General features: G+C 47.7%; 1 protein-coding gene across 1 annotated transcript; it reads right to left on the reverse strand.

The window, feature by feature from the left end:
- Positions 1-613: 613 nt before the first annotated feature.
- On the reverse strand, positions 614-19,458 carry LAMP1 (lysosomal associated membrane protein 1). Its single transcript, XM_063103265.1, has 9 exons — positions 19,235-19,458; positions 13,796-13,914; positions 12,453-12,669; positions 12,170-12,328; positions 4,158-4,339; positions 3,391-3,516; positions 2,398-2,464; positions 2,140-2,310; positions 614-1,576 (listed from the first exon to the last, which is right to left on the reverse strand). The coding sequence occupies exons 1-9, from the start codon at positions 19,281-19,283 to the stop codon at positions 1,437-1,439; spliced, it is 1,230 nt and encodes a 409-aa protein (XP_062959335.1). The 5' UTR covers positions 19,284-19,458; the 3' UTR covers positions 614-1,436.
- Positions 19,459-24,264: the final 4,806 nt, after the last annotated feature.

Consider the following 24,264-nt stretch of genomic DNA (forward strand, 5'->3'; position numbering starts at 1 on the left):
AAAGTAAAGATTAGCTGCCAGCACAGCCAGGCGGGGCCTACTGCTGCCTCTTCCCTGGGGAACCCGAGGAGGGAGCCTGGCCCCCAGCATGACTGGGAGAGAGGAAGCCTGCCACCTTCAGGGCTGATCTCACCTCCAGAGCCTTGGACACAGCAGCTTTCTGACATATTTTAAGCACAGATTTTCAGGCCTCTTTTACATCTCCTAAGCAAACAGAGGAAGTCGTTAAGAACAGTACCCCACGCAAGAGAGGGTCAGACACAACCCAACGTCCTGGAGAGACCATGCCCCAGCAGAGGTAGGAAGTGTTTCCCAAGTTGGTCAGAGCCGCCAGCAAGCCCTTGCACCAGCCCTCTCCCCAGCCCCCTCCCTCCTTAACATGTATGTTTCTCGTGGCATAGGCAGGTGTTTGCCTGCAGAGATCACTATGTGGCCATGATGTCACAGTTTAGGACTGACCTGAAGAGACATATAATGTTCTCCTCAAATCCATCCGTACGACTGGCTACAACTTCAACTCTCCTAAAACATGTCGAACCCACCAGTCCTCAACCCCCTTTCCTAATATCACTCTGTCATCATCTCTCATTTTAGCTGACAGAATTACAAGGTCTGGACGAACAAAGAAAGACTTTTTATTAGCACTGTTACAGGCAATGTGTTACATGTGAGCTGACCCTCAGTGTACGACCCACCCAAGCCATAGCAGATAAATCAGGAGGGAGAATCTATCTGTAATTATATGCAAGTGCAGAAACAGGATCACCCTGAATGTCAAACAAGACTGAAAATCACATTACAAAAAAAGGAAATAAAAATAACACCCATTTTTTAAAAAGTGCCAGCTCTTGAGTGGCAGAGCATCATGTACACCACAGGACACGCTTAACTAGCTCCAAACACTGACCTGCTTCCCACTGTGCGGGCCAGGCCTGTCCTGGCTTTTAAAGCTGAATTTAAGCAGTCCAGATGTTCATCTTCTGGATTTTCTTTCTCTATTTTTAATTTTTTAAGCGCGTCACCCTAACAATTAAGCCAACCTTATCTGTCCTAAGTGTTAAGACTAGAGACTCTCCCTTTGTAAGGCTTAAATCTGAGTAAAGAATTAAGAAACCAAACACCAGAATCTTAAAAAGTCAAATGATAGTGGGGCCAGTGCCAACATAGAAAAGCACTCTAACCCTCCCTTGGAGCTCTACTTTGGTAAATGTTAACGTTTAACCAGTCAGCAAAATATTTAACCCAGTTAGCAAAACTGACACCGTCATCTGAGTAGTTACTCTTGTGCATAGTAAATGTTGCAGGATGAACTCCACATCTGAAGAAGCAGATCTGAAACAGTTTGCCAGAAAGTGTCCCTCCCCTCAACACCACTCGAAGCCCAGGGAAATGAGCAGACTCCGCAGCAGCTGTGGCTGCGGTGCTTGGTGGCAGTGCTAAATCGTCTGGTAGCCGGCGTGACTCCTCTTCCTGCCGATGAGGTAGGCAATCAGGACGATGAGGACCAGCCCCGCCAGGGCGCCGCCCACGGCGATGGGGATCAGCATGCTGTTCTCGTCCAGCAGACACTCTTCCACTGCAAAGACACGGGCACGCGCTCCGCTCACGCACACACCTCGCCAGCAGCTCTCCCGCCCCGGCCTCCCTCGTCAGTCAGCACAGAACGGGCTTAAACTGAGGTGGGAGAGTCCAGTTCCAGCCACCCACCCCTTGGAGAAGCCCCTGAGTGTAGACGCTGGCACTTTCCACATGGCTGAAGAGTCACAGGTGTTCTCCTACATGAGAATCCATGGGTCCCACTCAGTGGGGCCATGGCCAGTCAACCGTGCTGTGCCCGGGGCCACTGGGCCCTTTGGAACACTGGACACACCAGACAACACCTTACATTCAACTTCCACGGGAGAAGAGCCACCCCATTCTTGGAATGACTGCCTTATTCTCAAGTGGTGTTACATCACCCTGTCTGGAAGACGTGCTGAATGTTCTGAAGTGAGGGGAATTTTCTATAGGACATCTCAGACTGGGAAGAGCAAACAGCTCTCTGTAGAGGAAAAGGGAACCTGCTCCCAAGCCCCACGCAGCAGCTAGGCACTTCCACTGCCGCCATCGCTGTCAATGCTGTGCTCCAGCACCACTCACCAGATCCAAACTTGTCACCTTCAACCTTGAATGCCTGGACCCACACTTTGAATATGTTGACGGAAAACGCCTCCGTGACGTGAACGCGCTCCTCTGCGTTACACTTGTAGGAATTCCCGACAGTGGCCTGCAGCACTCTCAGTGAGTCATTGCCAGCTCTAAAGGTGGGAGCTGCAATGCAGGTAAGAGTGTAATAACTAGCCGGGGACAGTGGGGCGGGGCGGGGGGGTGGCGCACATGTGAATTGTGGGGTCTCACCTCTGGCGTCAGGAAGAGTTGTGTTCATGTGGATTCCTTGCAGGAAAAACCGGCTGGAAGTTGCATTCTAAAAGAGGAGAGAATCCTTAATCACTTATTAGAGTCACATGTTCATTGTCAAACTTAAAAAGTTATTTGATAATAAATTTGAGTTCCCTTATTTCTAGCTTTAGAACAAATCTGTAGATATCCTGTCTATGGAGGCATCATATCACTCTGAGGACAACAAATTTTTAGTTCCTTCCAGATCTTTTTAGGTTCAGGGTCTCAGTTAAAATAGGGGGCCGAGCCCGTGGCGCACTTGGTAGAGTGCTGCGCTGGGAGCGCGGCGACGCTCCCGCCGCGGGTTCGGATCCTATATAGGACTGACCGGTGCACTCACTGGCTGAGTGCCGGTCACGAAAAAAAAAAAAAAAACGACAAAAAAAAAAAAAAAAAAATAGAGACTGCACAAGCCACGTTCCAGAAAAGTAAACTTCTCTGAATGGTGTAGGAACATCCCACGGGAAACCCACTGTTATGACTCCATTTGCGCGCTGTATGACACAAGAGGGCTGCGGATTCTTCCTACATCACTTTGCTAACTCTGCCTATGGTTCCTTCCCGGCAGAAGAAGGTCCAGGATGCAGAAACGCACCAGGAGCAGCTCACCCTCTCCCCTCTGCAGCCGGCCCCTGACTGGCACACAGTAGGCCCTCCCTGAACGTCTGCAGCATAAGTGAATGCTGGTATCTGCTCATGAAGTGGGGGGAGGGAGGGGGAGACCGAGGAACCCAAAAGACCTACTCTAAAGGGAAGGCTGGGAAAGTGACCGTCTGCTCCCTGCTAAGGCAGAGCTCTGTGTCCCATTTTCACTGTGGCTCACCAACTGTCTCACCACACCGCAGCCATGGCTGCCTCACCTCCTTGGTCACCAGACCAAGGGCAGGAGAAAACGTGGCAGAAAGACCACCATAGTGGAAGGCCCGACTAACAGAGGCGCCCAGAGCTCACCATCCCAAACTGGAGGCGCAGGGCGGTGCCGTCCTCGCTCCGGATGTCCAGGGTCACCAGGTGCGCGCTGCAGCTGCCGTTGGCTGAGGTCTTGTTTGGGTTGATATTGAACACTCTTATCACAGTCTAAATAAGAAAAGCAATAAGTTACCACACTCTTGAAACACAAAAATTCTGAAGCAGAAACTTCAAGGTCACATTCATTTGAACCAGAACTAGAAGGAAAACATTAGAGCTCACAGTAGTGCAGATTTCCCAATTCCAAAACCGTTTTTCTTGCTATTTCTGACCGACCCCGTTCAGAAGGATGCGTGTCTGTGTGGAAGGTGCATATCCTAATGCCGTGCCCCACCCCCCGCCCTCTCCCCTCAACAGTCACACCCTTTAAATCTCCTCTCAGTCCCACAGACTCTGTCACCTGTAGGACAGAAAGATATTTTAAAGGCAAAGTGTAAAAATAATACTTAAATGTTTGTGATAAAAGTTTAAGGAAAATGTGATGTTCTATCCAGGGTCAACAAGCTTTTCCTGCACAGTGCCAAAGAAACCCTTCAGGCTTTGTGGCCACACGTGCAGTCTGTGTCACAGCTACTCAGTGTGGAGGGTGTGAACAGTGGGAGCGCTGTGTCCCCACAGAACACTGACAGAGACAGGCTCTGGCCCTGGCTCTGGGTGACTTATGATCCACAAGGCTGCGAGCACTGAGCTGAACTTCCAAAACTCCTTGGTGGCACAGCGCTGTGTCCTACCCCAGCCACGCCCCGTACCGTGTTGTCCTTCTTCTCATAAGTGACATTCAGCTGCAGCCCCATGCTGGCCAGCAGGCAGGTCCCATTCACATCGCTCACGTTGTACTTGTCCACAGAGGGGCTCTCAGGCGGTGGCGGTGATGGTGAGGGGTGGGGTGGCGCGGTGGTCGGGGAAGGCCCATCCTGCTCACAGCGTGTCTCTGCAGGGACAATGGAGAGGGAATCAGCTGCCCACAGGAAGGAAGGTCAAAGTCCCGAGTTCTGATAACCCTCAGTAGTTACAGTGAGATCAGCCTCAGAACTGAAAACCACGTCTCTCTGAACTCACTGCATACTCCAGCTGATGTTCTCAGTGCCCACTTTCTCAATCCTGAGGATGGTACAAGCCCTCACCTTTCTAAAGGTGCAGGACAAGAGTGAGGCCATGCTGAAAGCGGATGGCTCCGGGCAGCAGGGCCCAGGGGAGGACTGCAGAGCAGTCTCAGCCCACCTGCCGCCACAAAGGACGATTACCTGGATGCACGCTTGCCGTCAGTCCTTGGCAACAGGCACAGTCACTAGGCATCCTCTCCTGCATAACAAACCTTCCCAACTCATAGTTCCCAGCCAGCAGGGAAGGAGTAAACACAGAACACAGAACCACACAGCAGTGTGGTCAGCACAGGGAGCCCGAGAGACCAGCTGAGGACGTCCTCAGGCAGGGTGGCAGTCAGGCAGCCACATGTGAACAGATTCACGGGTGAACGAGGCCAGCCCGCTGTTTTGGGTTTTTACTTGGGGTGGAGGTGGTGAGGGCAAAGGCAAGCATCATGGTTAAGGGAGAAGGCACGGTGAGAAAGTGTGTGTGAAGACCCCAGAGAGGAGAGAGCATCAGAAGTGAGGGAGGTGGGAGTGACACAGAGTGACTGTGGGGTCCGCAGGGAGAGGCCACATGGGACGGTGGGGTCCGCAGGGAGAGGCCACATGGGACGGTGGGGTCCGCAGGGAGAGGCCACATGGGACGGTGGGGTCCGCAGGGAGAGGCCACATGGGACGGTGGGGTCTGCAGGGAGAGGCCACATGGGATGGTGGGGTCTGTAGGGAGAGGCTGCACACAGGGTGCCCCCCAGGAGACATGCAGAGGAGCTTGAATGTGATTCTGTCTCTCAGAATTTGATCCGCAAAGATTGTTTATAGCCAAAACTTATATTGAAAGTCAAGGCAGACTGAAGCGAGTACAACAATAACTGGACGTGTGTACTGGAGCAGACAGATGGATGTGTCTTCTATGGACAATGCTGTTGAACTCCAAGATACCATTGACCTCAAGATTAGACCCTGTCTTCAACCACCATTTTTCTGTGGATCATTGAGCAGTTTAGAGTAACTACACAGCGTCCACACCACCTGATCCTTTCCACATTTCTGCTAGGCAGAGTTGTGGGAAGCTGGCTCAAAATATCCAGCATGGGCAAGCCCATAGGGAATTTGCTCTGCCCAACTCCATCAATCACTTGCTTATTTCTTACTCAAAACTGAAATGAAGCCTTCATTTCACTTACATGCCAATTCCTGCCTTCACATTCTACCTGTGTGGAGGAGGAAAGAGGAAACCTCACCCACGACTACACCTCATGAGGTGCTGAACACTCTTCTGAAAAGCTCAGCTTTCCCCCCATTTAAATCCCCTCTGTTCAGAGCACACAGGGGACCGTGGAATAACTGTACCAAGCTTTGCACAGTGACTTTAACCTTGGGTTGCGGTGGCAGGACAGACACCACTGGCCCGATGCCCCAGACTGGAAATGTCTCAACCCACAGCGTGCTGACACTGCTCACTGACTACTCTTGGGCTAAGCTACAGGTTGACATTATAGCTGTACTTAAAAAAATAGCTTCACCATTACTTCATAATGTGTTACAGAACGCATGATTAAATGTGCAAGAATCAAAACAGGCTGTATTCAAATTCTACTCTGGATGGCCATGCAGCACCGGAGAAAGAGCAACCTGCACTGACTTGACAGTCCCTTCTAACGTACGGCACGATCCAGTCCACACATCCATTTTCCTGCCTTGTTTTCATAAAGCAGGCTATAAGATGTCAAGTTGGAAACACAAATAATGTACGATCAGGTCTCACCACCGGTCAGAAAAACTCAGCACTTTGGCAATGTGTGTAGATAAATGCCCCCCTCGTTCTGTCTGAATTACAAATGCATACCCACACTCTGACCAGCATGCTCCTTCTTTCCTTCCTTAAATACATACTCATCACCAAAGTCCTGCCTACAGAGGGCTCACAATCTAGGAAAAGAAATTATGAAAAAAAACCCCTGCACTGAAGTGGGCTGAGTGCTGCCCTGAGAGGTGGTGTCACAATAGCCTCCAGGAAAACTCAGGGACTCGGGGTAGCCACAGGCGCATCCCGGTCCCCCTCCCGGGAGAGGAGAGTGCAGAGCTGCGCATCCTTCCAGACTCTTGCGCTTTCAAAAGCTCACATATCCCAAGAGCTCCAAATGATTTCCTGGGCAGCAGCAAATATTCACATAACTGGCACAATGCAATTGAGAAGTGTCTCCCAAAGGTCAGAGATATTTCAGCATCAGTTCCTTTAATTTAAGCTAGATAGGAATGAGGCTCTGGTTCTTAAGGAATTAAAACAAAAATACTCCCAAATTGGGTAAGAGGTTTGTGACAACCTACATTTAGAAGTAGTTTCTGACTTCTCATGGTCTGAGAAGAAGCCTTTGATTTATCCGGCACGTACTCATGCACCAAACCTTAAAGATGATAAAAAATGAATAAATTCAAGTCCTCTGGAAAACTGCTAAAGGCAGATGCCCACGCAGAGCCTCACCCCAAATCTACTGATCAGCAGGGACCTGGGGTTGGGATCCAAAGGACACAGAGCGAGACCAGGTGCCTGGTTTACGCCACCTCCAGGCAGAGCTATCCCAGACCATTCCAGAACAATCATCACCTGCCCTACTTTAAGATCCTCGGGAAAGAGGAGATCTCCTTTCCTTAAAACTTATCTTCATCAAAAAATCTGATGGGAAAGTCAGCTCAGCCTTGGCCTGTGCTTCATCTCCTCTTAGGATAAACCTGTGAGGTCCCCAAGTGTTCTTGGCCATGGCAATGTAGTAAAAGGCAAGGCGAGCAAGGCTCTTGGGTCCAGGCCACTGTCACACTATCAGTTGAGAAGGGGGTGGCACAGAAGCCAGCACCAGCATCCTCCACCTATGAGTCCTCAAATGAAAACTCTACATGGGCACAAGAAAAGAGTCATTCTGCACCCAAAAGATCACCGCTGCACAGAAATGCTTTCATTCAACAGAACTAAGAATCCATAATGAACAGAACAGACTAGGGGGACATAAAAATACACTTAATGTAATTGGCCTGGGATCTTTTCCCTGAAGGAGCTTTCGACTCAGTTAAGAGACAAGAAAATAAGTCATGGACGTGCCTAGGAACCGAAGGGATGAAATCAGCACAACAAAAGATGAAAAAAGAAAGCACTCAATTTTTATAGAAATCAAATATTTTTGAACGATTTATGCTGTACTGGTAGTATACGTGGTCAGTTATTTCAAATCTGCTCCTATCTATAGAGAAAACACCAGTCCTTGTCAAAACATGAACCAAATGAGACCCCCAGCAGACACACAGTGAGCAAGGAGACGTGTGCTCTCCAAGGCATCAGCTCTTCCTGAGTCACACTCGCTGGCGCACTCAGCATTTCTGGAATAGGCTAACAGTTATGTTTTTTAAATGATTCAGGTCACTGCATGGATGGTTATATTTTGGTGTGCTAGTGCAAGCCTCTCACTTACTGAGAGCTCCCTGTCTCTGAGATTGCGGACCCTGTTCAGCCCTTTTTCCCTGCACCTCCATTGCAGGAGCTGCCTGTTGACCCCGAGAACTCTTCTAATCACTGTCCCACCAGCCAGGTCACAGGAGGACGAAAGCCAAAAAACCAGCAAGCAAAGCAGTTTCAAGAGGTGAGGGCGTGAGCCCCGGCCTAGAACTCTCAGTCCTCCGGCGGCTTGGGGTGCAGGGCTGTTTCATGCTCACTCTTTCTTTGCAATAGAGGCCCGGATTGGTAAGGCAGTAACGTAAAGGATGTAAATTCAACAAAGAGATGACTTCCAAAAGCTCCCTCTAGTAAATAGGACACAGACTCACCTGTGACTTTGTCCCATCCCCACCCCCTCAGCCTACAATGAATAGTGGGGCTGATGCTGACTCTTCAGGACACCTCTGGATCATTGAAGGCAGAGTCTGGGACACTCCAGCTTCTGCAGAATATTCAGTGTAGTTTTAGGATGCCTCTTAACTCTCCTGTTACCCAGCAGAATTTACTACACACGTGCTCTGGTATCTTTGAAAAGATTTCCTTTCCAAAGTACACAGACACATATCTGCACAGGCAGATTTAACACAAAATCAAACTGAGCTCTGAGGGGACAAGCACAGGCCACATGAGGAGGCAGGAGGATGCTCTCAGACACGTCTCAAAAGTAAGGTGCACTAACCAGCAAGGGCTTGACAAGCAACTCGACAGAACAGGACAGGGTGGCCACCCACAATGGAGGCCCAAAGGGTAACTGACCCGTAGCTGGGAAGCCCAAACCTCCAGGGCCACCCCATGTTGCACAAGGCTTGCACCCCTGGCCACCTCTTGGGAGAAACAGTGGCTGGGGCCCTGGTGTCAGGAGGACAGCCTTGTTTTCAGACCTTTTCCACCTGGAATCACATGAGTATGTTCATTAAAAAGATAACTACTGTGAAGGATTTGGATAGTGGGGGAGGCTTTGCTGGGGGTGGGGCAGGGGATATACAGAATCGCTCAATTTGCTACGAACCAAAAACTGCTCTAAAAAAGTCTTTCTTAAAAAAAAAGGAATTATGAGCCTTAAAAAACATAATGAGTTTACCTGTATCTCTGATGTCTCCATTTGAGTCTAGAGAACGTGGCCACCACCAGTCTCAATGCCTGCAACATATTTGTCCACCCCCCACCGCGCAGGCTTCACTCCAAAGCACCCGCCGGGTTGGGAGGCAGGAGAAAGTAAGGCTGCCGCGGGTCACACCGTCCTGGAGCCACATGGTGATGGGCCACAGTCAGGCCTGGTCAGCAGGGAGGTCACTGGCCAAGGTTAGCACAGCAGATTCTCTCTCGCACGTCAGGCTGACAATGCGCGCTTTCCCTTCTCCTGGGAGAGAACACCCGTGCAAACCCGAGGGAGGTGCTAGGTGAGAAACCCAGACAGCGTGGAGACTCCTACTGGTGAACACTGACCTCTGCAAACATGCCACTCCAGCTCCCACTTCAGCATCGGCACACCAAGACAGGCTGCTGCGTGGAGGCTGTCCTCCAATCATGCTGCGCACACGTGCCACTACACGTGCAGCCTCGGGCTCTGGCCTGCCCTTCCAGTGAAGCGGACACTCCTCCAGGCCCACTGTGAAAAGAGGCTGCACGCAGAAAAGGCAGAGACTGGCTTGATGCGCAGCTCCACTGCCCGCGCCTTCAAGTGGAATATACTATAAAGCAATTGTACCTCACAGGGCCTGGTTTTCCAAAGTCTTGCAGTTTCAAATATTGACCTTGCCGAGGACTGGAAATTTTCCTCAGGCTATAAAGTCTCTGGTGTAAGATAAAGATTTGTGGCACAGCAAGGCTGCTGGCTCAAGGACAGACAAGTTACTGATTGTTATGTAAAGATACTGAGAAATTGCTGTAAGATCACTTAATTGTCTTACTGGAATGTCATCTGACTTGATTCACTGAAAGTTACCAGCCTATATTGTTAAACTATAATCCCACCTTTGTCTCTTCCTGTAACTTCCTGGTCTGGAAAATAAATGCAGGAAGAGAACCCCAATTCGGGGTTAATTTCCCAAGGAAGGGTTGCCTCTTGCTTGAGTGTTCCCAAGGGAAGTTAACCACTGTGGGGTCTCTCACTGCTCAGAAGAGATGGGCTTTGAGTAATCCTTTGCATCTCCGTCACCCAGGGGAAGTAGGGTGACAAATCCGTGGGGGGCAAAGCGACAAAAGCAGCACATTCACAAGGAGGGTCTGTTCATGCACCTACAAGAAAGCAACCAGGCCACGTCCCTTGGGGGCTTGTGATGAAGAGCAAACGTGGCTTAGTTCGTGAAAGGACTCAACTCCTGAGCATCAGTTTCCTTCAGAACCTCCCGCTGCTCCAGCTTACACTGACCTCCCCTGTGAAGTTCCTGCTTCTCCTAACTGTGCCTGGTTTTTCAGAGAAGGGCTTCCTTCAGTCCTAGCTCTGTCACTACACTCTTCCCATCGAATCAGGGACTGGCAAACATTTTCTGTCAAGTGACAGATAGTAAATACTTTAGACTTTGTGGGCTGTGGGTCTTTGTCATGACAGCTCAGCTCTGCCACTGGTAATGGGAAAGCAGCTACAGAAGATAAGTAAATCAATGAGCATGGCGGTGTTCCAACAAAACTTCATTTATGGTTACAACTTTATATACTCTTCATGTGTCGTGAAATATTCTTTTTATTTATCTTTATGTTAAACTTCTGAACATAAAAGCTATTTTTAGCTTACTGTCTACACAGAAACTGGAGGCAGGCAGGACTGGGCCTGCGGGAAGGTGTGCTGACCTGCTAAGAACGCACGCACCTCTGAGAAAGGCTGTAGCCGACTCACAGTCAGCACCGTGACAGATCATCTGTTTAGCTGCTCTCCCCCAACAGTCACTCTGAGCCTCAAACAAGACTGCTGAGGAATACTGCAAAGGAAAGGCCTCCTATGGCGGCTCTAAAGATCAGAGAAGGCTGTGCATTCTTCACGTACGGGGTAAGCCCACTCTAAGGCACATCACATACCCCACCCTCTGGCAAAAAGACAACAAGCTGTGACCTGACTGGTAGGATTTGTGGAAATAATTTTCTTAACAGTAAAATGATTTAACATGTATTTTCTCCTTGCTCTGTGCCAGACACTGAGATAGCGCTTGGAATAAACTTCCTTTTTAATCCTAACAACCTTCTGAGACAGGTCATTATTCTTATTTTACAAGCATGGAAAAATGAAAGGTTCTCGAGATCGTGGGGCTGGGAGGTGGCATGGACCCTGCCTGTCTGACCCACGCGCAAACCAGTTGGGTTAGTAGATGTGTCGTTGGGGGTACGAATGAGTCGGAAAGGCACTGCTGGTCCTTCTGCACCAGTCCTTGGGCCTGCCTAGGCGGGGCTGAGATAAGACGAGGTATCTGGGTAACGGTGATTGGCTTGAACTGAAAGAGATCCAAGACCCTGATCCCATTAGCTCTGTCACAAGGGACAACACAGAGGTCTCAACTACTTTACCTTTCTGCCTTTTTAAAAACAAATTAAAATCATATATACACAGGTACTTCAAAAGGTTTGTGGAAAAATGGAATTAAAAGATAATAGGAATCTTTCCGTGAACTTTTTGAAGACTCCCTCTTATTTACCATGGACATGTTGTTTTAAAATGTGTGTACATTGTGGAATGGCTAAATTGAGCTAATTAACATATGCATTACCACACACTTATTTTTTGTGGTGAGAACACTTAAAAGCTACTCTCTTAGCAATATTCAAGAACACAACACACCGTTAGTAGCTGCAGTCACCATGTACAACAGCTTCTCTAAAACTTAATCTTCCTAACTAAACTTTGTATCCTATCACCAACACCCACCAGCCCCTGGTGGCCACCATTCTACTCTCTGCCTCTATGAGTTCAACTTTAGAGTCTACATGTGAGTGAGACCATGTGGTATCTCTTTCTGTTTTTGGCTTATGTCACTTTATCCTTCTACCCTTTTTAAATCAAGCTGTGTGCACCCTCATCTACAGATTCACCTTCTCTAAAGAGATAAAAGGTCGACGGGCAGTTCTGCAAAGCCGTGTCTCTAGCCATGTGAACTCTCTCTCCATGCACTGCGCCAGCACCGTGACCCAAGAAATGAGGTCATCTGTGGGTACTGCCGTCCAACAGTCAGCACCAGAGAGTCCAGTGTTGGCGTCTTACCTCCCTTGCTGAAGCTGTTGTTTGAAAGATATGCCTGGATGGTGGCATCGTGGAGCGTGACAGTTACGTTGTTCATATGGACCTGGGTGCCGCTAACACACCTGTATTTTTTATCTATGTCTGCCTTGATGTCAGTTATGAATTCCACAGTCTTGGTTCCTAGATTAAAAAACAAACACACGCACAATTTTGAATTACTTGCAGCACTTCGTTAAAAGTAACTTTAGACAATTTTCGAAACCAATTTCCTCTAACTTGGTAATTGCTTGATTTTGGTCCTTACCTGTGGAGCTCGCATTGGGGAAAATGTGTGTGTCTGACAAGTTGTAAACAAAACTCATGAGCTGGACTCTGTAACGTGTCACATTTCTTGTAAAATTGAGAGTCAGTGTATGTCCTCCTCCAAAAGCAATCATGAGAATGGGGTCAGAAGTATTCTCTTTACCACAAGAGCTGCTATTCAGTACTTCTGCATTCGACGGCAGGTCAAAGGTCACATTCTGGAACAAGCACAACAACAGCAGAACCCAATTAGAATGTAGCTTATTAAAGGGATTCAGAAATACAAAAGAGTCTTCTGTAAGTCTGATATAAACTTATACTTCAGTTCCATCTCAGATATCACTGTTAAGGTGTTGGTTTTTAACAAAAAAACAAAAAGGATCAGTATTACAAGTTAGTAATAGACTGAAAAGTAATTCAAGTGTAAAGAAAAGGTGACAATCGTATAAGTAAAAATTCTCCTTCTTATTAACATTATTTTAATTTATAACAAATTAAAACTAAAGTTACCTTGAAACTAAAGTCCCGTGAAGCCCTGCATGCCTCCTACCAGGCTTCACCCTTTACATTTTTAAAAAGCTCTCACTACTTTTTGGCTATAGAAATGTGTTTAAAGAATGTCTCTGTAGGCTGGCTGGTTAGCTCGGTTGGCTAGAGCCAGTGTTATAATACCAAGGTCAAAGGCTCGGATGCCCCTACAGGCCAGCCAGCTACCAATTAAAAAAAAAAAAAGATAAAAGAACGTCCCTTTAAACAAAGAAGGTGTTTATTGCAGAATTATTTGAATTTATTACAAGCATAATAAGCAACTGAAAAACCACCTAACGTCTATCAGAATGAACTGGACTGATAAAATGATCTATGATGGTGTATAATAACATGGTCCTAAAAAAATGATACAGAACTACATGAGATGACAAAAGACATGTTTCACAAAATAATAAAGCACCTAACAGCCTATGGGTGATCCCATTAGTGTAATATAATTCATATATTACAAGGTAATATTTTTAAAAACCCAACCACCAAAACCAAACATAACAAAAATAAAGCAGAGATTAAATAAAAAGTGCTCGCTATTTATAAGTATTTATAATTTCAAACATTTCTATGAAACAAAACTTTTCCAGTTTTCTTCTATTTTGACAAAGAACACACTTATATGGAGACTAGTACTAATAAACTAGTAAGAGCCAAGCAGCAGGCACAAAGTCCAGAGTGCGCTCAGGAACCTCAGGTCTTCCCGGCAGTCCTGGCTGGGCCTCATCACTGCCCTTTGTGTGGTAGCAAAGGTTCTTCACAAGCACAGACAAGCGAAGCATGAAGTGCCCCGGCGCTCCCTACCTGAGAGCCGTTCTTGGTATCATAGTTCATCAAGAAGGTAGCTGAGAAGTTGGCCATGATACACGCTGTCCCATTGCCATTCTTCACCACAAACACTGCCGATGCGCCATGCATGAGGCCTGGAAAACAGGGATAATCAAACACCTTTCTGAAAATGTAACTGGGTATGTCTGTAGCAGTAATGGATTTGATCAGCAGATTCCACCATGCTTCTTCAGCCACTAAAGAACTAGACACATGCGTGACACACGCTGGTTCACCCTGGTGCTCTGAGCTCCTGGATAACTATCATGACACTGTTATCTCTAAACCTCTCACATCAGTCTGCCAACCTGCTCTGTAACTATTCGGTGCTTTATTTCAGAATTTATCAGGAAGCTGCACGTCAGTTTCTGGGTCAGCCCTAGGCACATGTGCTCTGTGTTCCTCAGAAGATCTCTCTGTAAGTAGTGCTGGGACCTTGAAGGAACATCCAGCTTTTGTGGAAATCCACAGAGAGTGAGCAGTTTCTTTCACTGTAGTCCTAAACTGCTATTTAGTGTTTGATCGGTTTTTACTTCTCACAGACTGGTGGTGAGAAGCCACAGACTCAAAAATATGAGCTCTTTGCCCATTTCAGAAAGGTACTTAAAGCACAGTGATTCAGTCTGACTTGGACTTGCTGTGTGACCTCAGCACATCACTCAACCAGGTTAGACAGGGCTGCCACATCCGGAAGTGAAGGGACAGAAGGAAGCTCTGTAGGTCTCTCCAGCTGACAGTGGTCACTGCTAAGAATCTCCTCTTGTCTTCTTCATATCCCACTTCCCATCAAGATGTTCAGCAGCAAATGTGATCTGATTGCTATGGCAGGGAAGTTACTAATTTTACATATCACACATTTTATTACATAGTTCTTTTACAGACTGGCAAAAATAGGTGGTTTTGCTAGCTCAAAAGCCAAACATCTACCAGCCACCACTTTGTCCTGAACCGTCCAAAAATGATGTGCCATCACTTGTCTCTGCTGCTACAAGCTTGAGCACACCCTTCCAATGACATTCACACACCGAGTCTGATCTATCATTCTAAGTGTGCACTCCCTTCCAATGACACTGACATGTTTGGGGTCTGATCTATCACTTTAACTCTTTATGCCCTTCCAATGACATTTACACACACACAGCCTCATCTATCACTCAAAGTACGCACGCTACTTGTGTTCTAATCTATCACTTTAAGTGTAAACATGACTCAAGCACACTTTGAAGACAGTATGCTCAAAGCAAGGACACACAACTTTTCATTTTAGAATCCTATTCCCTGGGAAAGTAAATGGGCTCCATTGAATTCAATTTATTTTACTCTCAAAGCTTTCACAAAATAAAATCTTCAGAGCTACTACTATTCAAGCCTGAAACAAAAATTATAACCAGAAATCCCACATATCTTCCTTTAAGCTTCCTCTGGCAAAGGAAATACCAAAATCTACATTCATAAAAGGTGCTACGTGAGAACGTAGCAAACTATGGCACACAGGACCTGTACAATCTATTATCTGTTTTGCTTTGCTTTTTAACCCACACTCGATAACACTTGGGCAATATTACACTAAAAGCATTTCCAGTGAATGAATATTCCATTTTAAAAACCCAGAGAAGTTTCCATAACTTGTTTTTGACACAGTAAAGGTTTTTACAATTTTACAGACAAAACATTTTCACTCCATCAGTGAGGTATGGAATGAGTGTATTGCAGCTGAGATGCCGGCAAGGCAGAAGAGGCGGGGCAGGCAGAAGCAGCAAAACCTGAAGCCAGAGAAAGCACCAGAATGCTGACTTGACTCACCGTACACGTGGGTTGCTGCCTGCCCCACCCAGATTCCTCAACCTAAGACAATTTTAGCTGAAGTATCACACAGATCAGGCACGCCACAGACACCGCAAGGGAGCACACATGGGCTGGCTTTTACTAAGCTGCCCTGCTATAAGCAGTTTCCCAAATCATTAAAAAAAAGTTTTACCAACCCAAAACACGTCATCAGAAAAATTTCACATTATGTAACTTTTCAATCATACTTTTTTTCATTTAGTAAATATGCTGAGGATCTGAACTTTTGAAGGAAAACTAAGAAGTATTACTGAAACATTTAAAATAAGCTTTAGCAGCATTAGATCCCCATATTTATCCTGGAGAAGCTAAAAAATTTTGAATTATTAAAAGCAGCAGCTTCCCCCCCCACGCACAGAAGCCAACTTTAGTCAAGAGAAAAATGCCTACAATGGCATTAGAACATAGAATTGTAAAAGAAATGTCAGAAGTTTTGTAAAATTTCAATAAATGTGGCAATTGGTTTGGAAAAAAAAATAACCTCGAGTCAGCTAAAACGTCTGCAGCGATTTGACAGGTGTCAAAGCCCAACAGCAGCAGCTGCCGGGCTGTCACTGAGCCTCAGCTCTCCGCCTGCTGACAACCGCTGGTGCACATGTGATCATTTCTCCAGGGGTCACATTAAGGAATAACCGTAGCTTGTTCCTTCAAAATACTCCCACTTGCAGAAATTCCACTTTCTGAAACAAGTGCATCTGTGGGAAACACACATGCTTCTGAGTCAGAGCCTATGGCTCTTTGGGTTGCTCCACTACCTCCTAGCTGTGCAGCCCCGGGCCAGCAGCAACCGCCCAACCCTCAGTTTACGCACCACGAACAGGAAGTAAGAGTGCTGACACCTCCAGGATCAGATGAGGCAACGCCAGCCGAGCCTCTGGTGCAGAACGTTAACGCTAGTTTTCATTTTAGCTGTTATTAAACATTCAGCTCTGTACACATACATGGTACCTATCAAGTTCATCATTTAACCCTCAGGACTTGACACAAAGTATCAAAAAAGTATTTAACCAGCACTTGAAATGTGCTTACCTTAAGCCAGGCACCGCTCTAAGCCCTTTGCAATTAATTACCATGTCAACCCTAATAGGTAGACAGTTATGATTCTCTTTTGCAAAGTGGAGACTAAGGCACAGAGATGTTAACTAACTTATTCCAAGTCACGCAGGGCCAGCTGTGCTGCACTTGCCTTGTCTGAACCACACCACCTTCCCAGAACCTGGTGAGTGAGGGAACATGCTTCAAACTGTGAAACACTTGCTTCTGAATGAGAGACTGCCATCTGAACAAGTCAACAAATTTCTTTTAAAAAGTAAATTTTCACAAGAAATCACAGCCTAGTTTGTCTTGGGTTTGATTCTTTTAAATACAGTATTTTTCTTCTTCCTAACCAGTGATGCACAATTATTTATGCAGATTCAAAGAAAAAAAAAAAAGACCAAGGTTCCATCTCAGACACTGAACCACAACCTCTTGAGGCAGGGCACAAGTCCGTATCCTTCTAAAAAGTTGACTTGTGCATACGTTTGGATAAGGACCACTGCTTTAAAAGGGACATTTCTTCATATACGTGCTGAGCACTTAGTATGTGTCAGGAATGGGCTGGGCCATAAGTGAGGAATGGGCTGGGCCATAAGTTGAGGAAGGCAGCTGAACTGATGCTGTGGTGCACAAGCACGTGCAATAAAAGTCCTGGAGATGCACAGAGAAAGGAAGCCTAACATGGTCAGGGATGGGTCTAGCTTAATACAAATTCAAACCGTAAGACCACAAAAACATTTTGACCTCAAATCTAGTGAAGAATTCAGTCTTCCATCTGAATAACTGACAAACTCCCACAATCAAGGGTAACAATAATTAGTCTAATACTTTCTGGACTTCCACAGTGACAGTTCTTCATTTGGAAAGGGGAAGGAGGTCATTCAGTTGACACTGATGGTTTAAAGAGTCACATTACGCAATTACAGTTAATACTGTGTATCAAAAACTAAGGTTTCAGTCCATGCTTGTCTGTACTTTCTAATAAATATTAAAACACAATGCCACTTTAAGCAATTCCTAATTATTAATGTAGCAGGAATTAGTAACTTAAAAGTCAGAATTTTTAAAGAAAGGATGCTTTTTGGTGAGGTTATGCATTAAAATAAGCATTTTAAATAGACCTAAATTCAAATTGTTAAAAAAATCTTTTTTAAAAGTTGGATTTTAAAGTGAATATAACATTTAAAAGATATAACAAAGCAGACATTAAAAAACTAATTACATGCACAACAATCCTAACCATCCCATCATCAAGGAGTTATAGATTTTTTCTCTTCATTTTTGAAGTGGGTTTTAAAGTTCTAAGGTTCGTGAGCTTTTCTGCTAAAGAACAACGCAGTCATTCTGACATGATAAAACTTGTTTTGCAACTCCTCGCAGGACTAATTACACCTGCTGGCAAAGAAGGGTCCCAGGTCCTGAGCGAGACTGGGTTTACTACTCCAGTAAGTTCATCTCTTGTGGCCAGTCGCGCAGTTCAAAGAATTCATTTTACACAAGTAAAACAAAAAAGTGAACCCAAAATCCAGCCGATTCACGGTAACAGAATTTTAGAGTTGACCAGAACTCCAGAGACATCTAAAGACTCTATGGCAGGTACGTACGCGAGTGCGTGTCTACAACTATTTAAGTCACAGGAACGCCCACCAGCTTTTTTCTGTGTCATCTTTCTGATGGCGGCACTTAGGACCAATCTTCCCACGTTATTTGGGGGTCGGGGTGGGGTAGGGGGGCAGTGAGAAAGAGGTTCACCGAAGGTCTCCGAACAGAATAAGTCGTGGAGAGAGTATCCGTTTAAGAGACAGCATACGAGGGTACTCCAGAAAGTTTGTAGAAAGAGAACGAGACAGTAACAGGAACCTTTCTGTGAACTTCTGAAGCGCCCCGTGTGTCCCTTTCCCGCACAGCAGGCGTGAGATCCCACTGAGCACCTGCCGCTCTGAGTCCCACCGACTGACGGGACTCGGGTGCCTCCCAGCGGGCCCGGGGTCTCTTCTTTCGGCTTACAGGACAGCGCCCTTTAAAGCTGTCACTAGAAGGGAACGTCGCCACCCTGAGTCTGAAGCCCGAGACCTCGTGCAGTCGCCAGGGTCCCTTCCCCTCGCTCTGCTCTAACGCGCCCTCCGCGGGCCCAGGGCACAGGCCCGGCTCCCCGCTGTCCCCTAGTAAACCCAGCTGCGAGCTCGCTTCGGGTCACCGCCCGGGCGGACTAGGGACACCTAAGTCCCTGCGGTCCTCGGGGGACGGCCCCGTGGAGACCTGCCAGCCACGGAGGGCCAGACTACGAGCCGCCCCTGCGAGTCCCCTCCCCACTCAACGTCTCAGAAAACACTCACTTGAGACCCCCGGGCCCCTGCCAACGGCGCGGGCGACGCCTCGAAGGCCCCGGCCCTCGGTCCCCGTCCCGCAGCCCCTGGGGCTCCAGCCACCCCAGCCGCCGGACCGCAGCCCCCGGCCCTCGCCCCCTAGCTCCCGCCCCCGGCCGGCCCGCGGACCGCAGGCGGCGCCCGTGCCCCCAGCCCATCCCCTCACCGAGTAGCAGCAGGAGCAGCGACCGCCAGGCGCCGCCGGGGGCCGCCATGGCGCGGGGCGGCCGAGGCCGGTGCGGGCGTCCGGGCGCGGGGGCGCGGGGCGGGCGGCGGTTGGGCCGCGGGCGGCCGGGCTCAGGCGCCGAGAGCCGGCGTGAGGGCGGCGGCGTCCACGGACTCGCGAGGCCCAGCCGCTGCGGCGCCGGCACCCAAGAGACCCCGCGCCCGGCAGCGACTGTCACGTGAGCTGCGCCGCGCCCGGCCGTCACGTGACTCCGCGGGTCTCGCGAGAGCGCGCGCGACGGGCGTCGGCGGCCCGGCTCCCCGCAGGTGCGGCGGCGTCCCGACGTCCCGCACCGCCCTGGCGCGTGACCGCGGTCCGCACGTGACCCTGCACGTGACCCCTGGCCCACGTGAGCCGCCCCCGGGCGAGGTGGCGGGCGGAGGCTCGCGGGCAGGGGAAGTGGTTGGGGCCTCGGGGAAAGGGAGAGGAAGAGCCGCCCAGGGAAAGTGAGCGCGGGAAGGGGAAGCGGCAGCCAGGAGCCCGGCGCCGCCGCCTCAGCCCGTCGTCACCCACCGGAGGGCCCGCGGGGACTGGCCCTGCGCCGCCCTCCGGGTGGGGCGAGAGCGTCCGCCTTCTCGGTGGGTGGGAGCCAGTCCAGCCACCCGGGAGACCCTGTCCCCAGCCCCTCTGCGCGTTCGGAGTGCGGTCGTCCTGACGGCCGGGCCGCGGTGCTGGGCACTCCGAAGGCTCGGCGCCGGCCGCCCTCGTGCTCCGCGGGAGAGCCGGAGACCGCGGGGTCCCAGCCTGGGCAGGGGAGGCGTCCGAAGAGGACGCTGGGTGGGCGGTGTCAGGTCGCGGGACTTATGTCCAGGACAGATTTGGGTGCCTGACCGCGTCTCGGGCGGGGGAGACCAGAGGTCGGCGGTCCCGGCCCGTGTCCCCCGAGCGTGCACGAGGACGGAGACCGTTATTAGAAAGGGTCAGAGAGAGCCGTCCGCAGCAGCGGTGACAGGCCGGACTCTCGGGACAGAAGAGCTGCGCTCGCGGGAGGCCGTGACGGGAGGAGCCCGGCCGCACTCGGGGCTGCCGGCCTGGCCGAGGCTGCCGGCCCGGGCGTCCGCTGGCTGGTGCGGCCCCGCCGGCGCGCACGTGCCGTGTGTGTCCTGCGCCCGCGCTGCTCCCTCGCACCCGCCTCTTTCCTGGGTTCTTCGTCCTCTTTAGATTCTGGAAACCACGCAAAGCCCTTTCCGTGCATCGCTTCTCTGCCTAGATTAGTGTCTGTTTCCAATGCGTACAGCTAAGAGTCCTTTCTCAATGTGGTGTGTTTACAACCTTTTTTTTCTCATTCAAACACTTTTATTACATTCACACTTATTTCAAAGTTGCAAACCAAATGATTCTCAAAAAAATGAAAGGAAAAAAAGGCGATATACTTCATACGATGATTGAGACCCCAGTTTTCAGCAAAGCGCACTTTATATTCTGCCATTTCCATTGTGTCTACCTTTAGAACATACCCTTATTAAAATGCTTCATTTGCATTTTATGTATTTTCATTTATCATTATACAATGTAGTTGATTTTCGTGGCCCTTTACCACTTCCTCCCTTTCCCACCTCCATCATCATCTGTTAACAAGTTCAGGGAATTATTGTGATTGTTTTTCTATTTCGTTGCTTATTTTTAATAGCTCCTACATATAACTGAGAACATGTAGTATTTCTCTTTCTGTGCCTGGCTTATTTCACTTGACATAGTTTTCTCTAAGTTTATCCATATAGCTGATAATGGCAGAATTTCATTCCTTTTTACGACAGAGTAGTATTCTATTGTGTAGGTGTACCACATTTTCCTTATCCACTGGTCCGATGATGGGCATTTAGGCTGATTCCAACTCTTGGCTATTGTAAATAGAGCTGTGATGAACACAGGAGTGCAGGTATCCCATTCTTTTTAATATAACTTCATTAAAGACTAGAGGTAGTTTGTGTCAGCAAAAGAACAGGGTATTTAAAAAAAACCAGAAAAGCAGAAAATGAAAGCCAACAAAAATACTAGGATGCTACAGAGTTATACATAGAGAATGGTAAAGTGTTGTGGTGGGTTTTTCTTTGTTAAACCCTCATTATGGGCCAGGTGCAATTTATTTCTGATTGAAGGGGAGACTAGAAAAAGTAAACAGGATGAATGACTTCACGTCTTGTGAGTTCTCTTGGAGGGAGGCTTTTGAAAAGAAAAAAGGATCAAATAGGGCGATGGGTGATAGTTTTCTTATTGGAACAGTTCAGATAGCTTTATGTGCTTCAGTTACTCAGCAGAGTCGAGGAGCAAAACTTAGTACATTGTTTTGGTAATAACAGGCAGAAGCGAGTTCATATTTGATGGCAGGAGCCTTTTAATATCCAAAGTAGCTGCAAAGCTCAAGTGCTGGGCTGCACATTTCCCTGAAGGCTTCTGCCACTGGAGGCGGGTCTGGAGACGTGTGGGCTCAGCATCTGAGTTAGAAACAGGAACAGCGGACAGTACGTAAAATTGAGATGAGCAGTCTCTTTTTTCCTTTCTTTTGGTCTAAGTTACAATTTTTCTTGAAAAATGGTAAGCAAGAATAGTAATGGATGTTGAATAGAACTGTAATTTTTTTTCAAATTGTTTTATAAACATTTTTTTAAAGAAAATTTCAAGTGAAAATAGAATGACATAATGAACCCCACGTCTCCTTGCCGTTACCAGCTTTCATCACCAAGGTTACAGACAGCCAGTCTGTTTCACCCGTCCTCTCCCTACTTGTGGTGGTGTTGTTGCTGTTGCTGTTGCTGTTTGTTTTTTGCTTGAATATTATAAAGCAAACCCAGACATCAAATTTTTCATGTATGTACTTTTTTTTACGTAACCACAATGCCATCTCTTCGAATATAAAAACAAAACTCACTAATTCCTTTATAGCTAATGTCCAGTCTACGTTCACATTTCCCCAATTGCCTAAAAACTGTCTTTTTAAGCCAGTTTGCTCGAATCCGATCCAGCAACGTCTCTGCGTTGCATTTGATGTGTCTCTAAGGCGATGCAGACCCCTCCCCCTTCTGCATGCCATTGGTTTGTTGGCGACGCGGTCACTTGTCCTGTAAGGACACCCACGTTTTGGATTGGCCTGGTTGCTTTCCTTTACTTGCTGTAAAGTGGAAGTTGGGTCAGAAGCTTGATGAGATTCAGGCTCGTTTTCCCCAGGAAACGTGCTGCATTCTTGGTGCTGTGGACACTCGCCACTCCAAGTGGGGGATGTGGGACAGCGACATGGGCTCCACCACCACGGGCCACTGAGTCAGAATCTGCATTTCGGCGAGAGCCTTGGGTTTCTGGTATGTGTGTGAAGGGCTTGAGAAGCATGGCTGTGCATTTCTGAGTACTCCGCACGGGAGGCGTTTATTGTTATCTGGTTGGCCACTTTCAGAGATGGTGCCTGCCAGCCTTGTCCATTACAAAGCTCCCGCCCACCTTTTATTGCCCCATAGACCCATGATTTCAGGATGGGTTGTCTAATTGATGATATTTACTTCTATCGTTGCTGCCACATTTGTCATCTAGAACAGTTCTGTAAGGAAGCATTTTCCATCATCAGCCCATTGGTTACTCCAAAATACAGTCCATACAGGAGAGGAAGGGTTCATGCCTGGCTCTGGATTCTTACCTATCTGAGGATAGTGACTTGGTGCCCAAGCAACTTCCGATAGTGAACCATAACACCAAGAGTGAACTCTTATGTAAACCATGGACTCTGTTGTGATGCACGTGCCACTGTGGTGGGGGGTGACAGTGGGGGAGGCTGTGGTCATAATGGGATGGGGTAATGGAAACTCCCTGCTCAGTGTGGCTGTGAATCTAAAACTGTGCTAAGAAGTAAAGTCTGTTAATTTAAAAAAATGGACCACAGGATTTTTAAAAGTACTGTACTACTGTGGATTTTTATGTAGTTGATATGTTTTCAGTCTCATAATTATGATCATTTTGGAGTTCTGATTGTGCCATCTTTGGTAGCGGGAGCCCTTCTGATTGGTTCCTGTGTCCTTTTGCCATCCTGGTCTTGGACCAGCTCCTTGCTTTTTGCCACAGGTGTGCCAGGCTCACTTGGGCTGTTCCTGTCCACACCTGGATATGCCATTTCACCAAGAAGCACTGCTTCCTTTTTGTGAGAGAATGGCGTTCAGAGATCACAGTCTGTTCTGCAGTTCCTGGTTTGTCATGCTTCTAGGTCTTTTCAGTGCACAGAGCTAAGAAAGAGAAATTCTAAGCAAGTGAAAAGGAGGAGTTTATATCAGGATTTTCTATTCAAATGAAAACTTTAAAGAGTTTTAACTTTTATGTATGCATCTGTTTTTCCTTACACTGAAAAACTTGACTTCTAACAGCATTAATAGAATTTGCTTTGTCCTGCAATGTGCACGTGAAAACTTCAGAATACCAGTACCAGTGTCACCACCAGGAGTGCTGAGAGCATTCAGCATTTTTCTGCAGTTGTTGGACACGTCCTTCTAGGGACGGCAGTCATAGTGTGTGTTAAAGGCCACTTGAAACAATTTCTGTGTGTGGTTGTGCCACCCACTCTATACATTGATTTTTTCCCCCAACTTTAAAGGAGTGCTTTTTTTCTTCTTTTTGATTAAAAATGTTTAAACATGTATGTGGTTCCTAAGGCAACGTTATAGAATGAGTTACATTCAGAGAAATCAGGCCTCCGCTCCGTCCCTGTTTCTCCACCCTCCCAAAAGTAACAGTTTTTATTAATTTTTTGTTTTTCTTTCCATTGTCTCTTTTAAAATATGCGTAGAAGTACTTTTTATATTTCTCCCTTCCTACATGGAATGCAGTGCCACAAGATGTCCTGCACTTCCCCGTTTTCCTCCTGCGTTCTGGAGGTCATCAACATCATTTTGCACCTTTGGGATCAATTCCTAGCCATAGTCTTGCTGGGTTAAATGTAGATGTCACCACATTGCACAGATGCACATCTGGGCCATTTCCTGATACACAAAACT

The sequence above is a fragment of the Cynocephalus volans genome, chromosome 7 (assembly GCF_027409185.1).
Source record: "Cynocephalus volans isolate mCynVol1 chromosome 7, mCynVol1.pri, whole genome shotgun sequence".
NCBI lineage: Eukaryota > Metazoa > Chordata > Mammalia > Dermoptera > Cynocephalidae > Cynocephalus > Cynocephalus volans.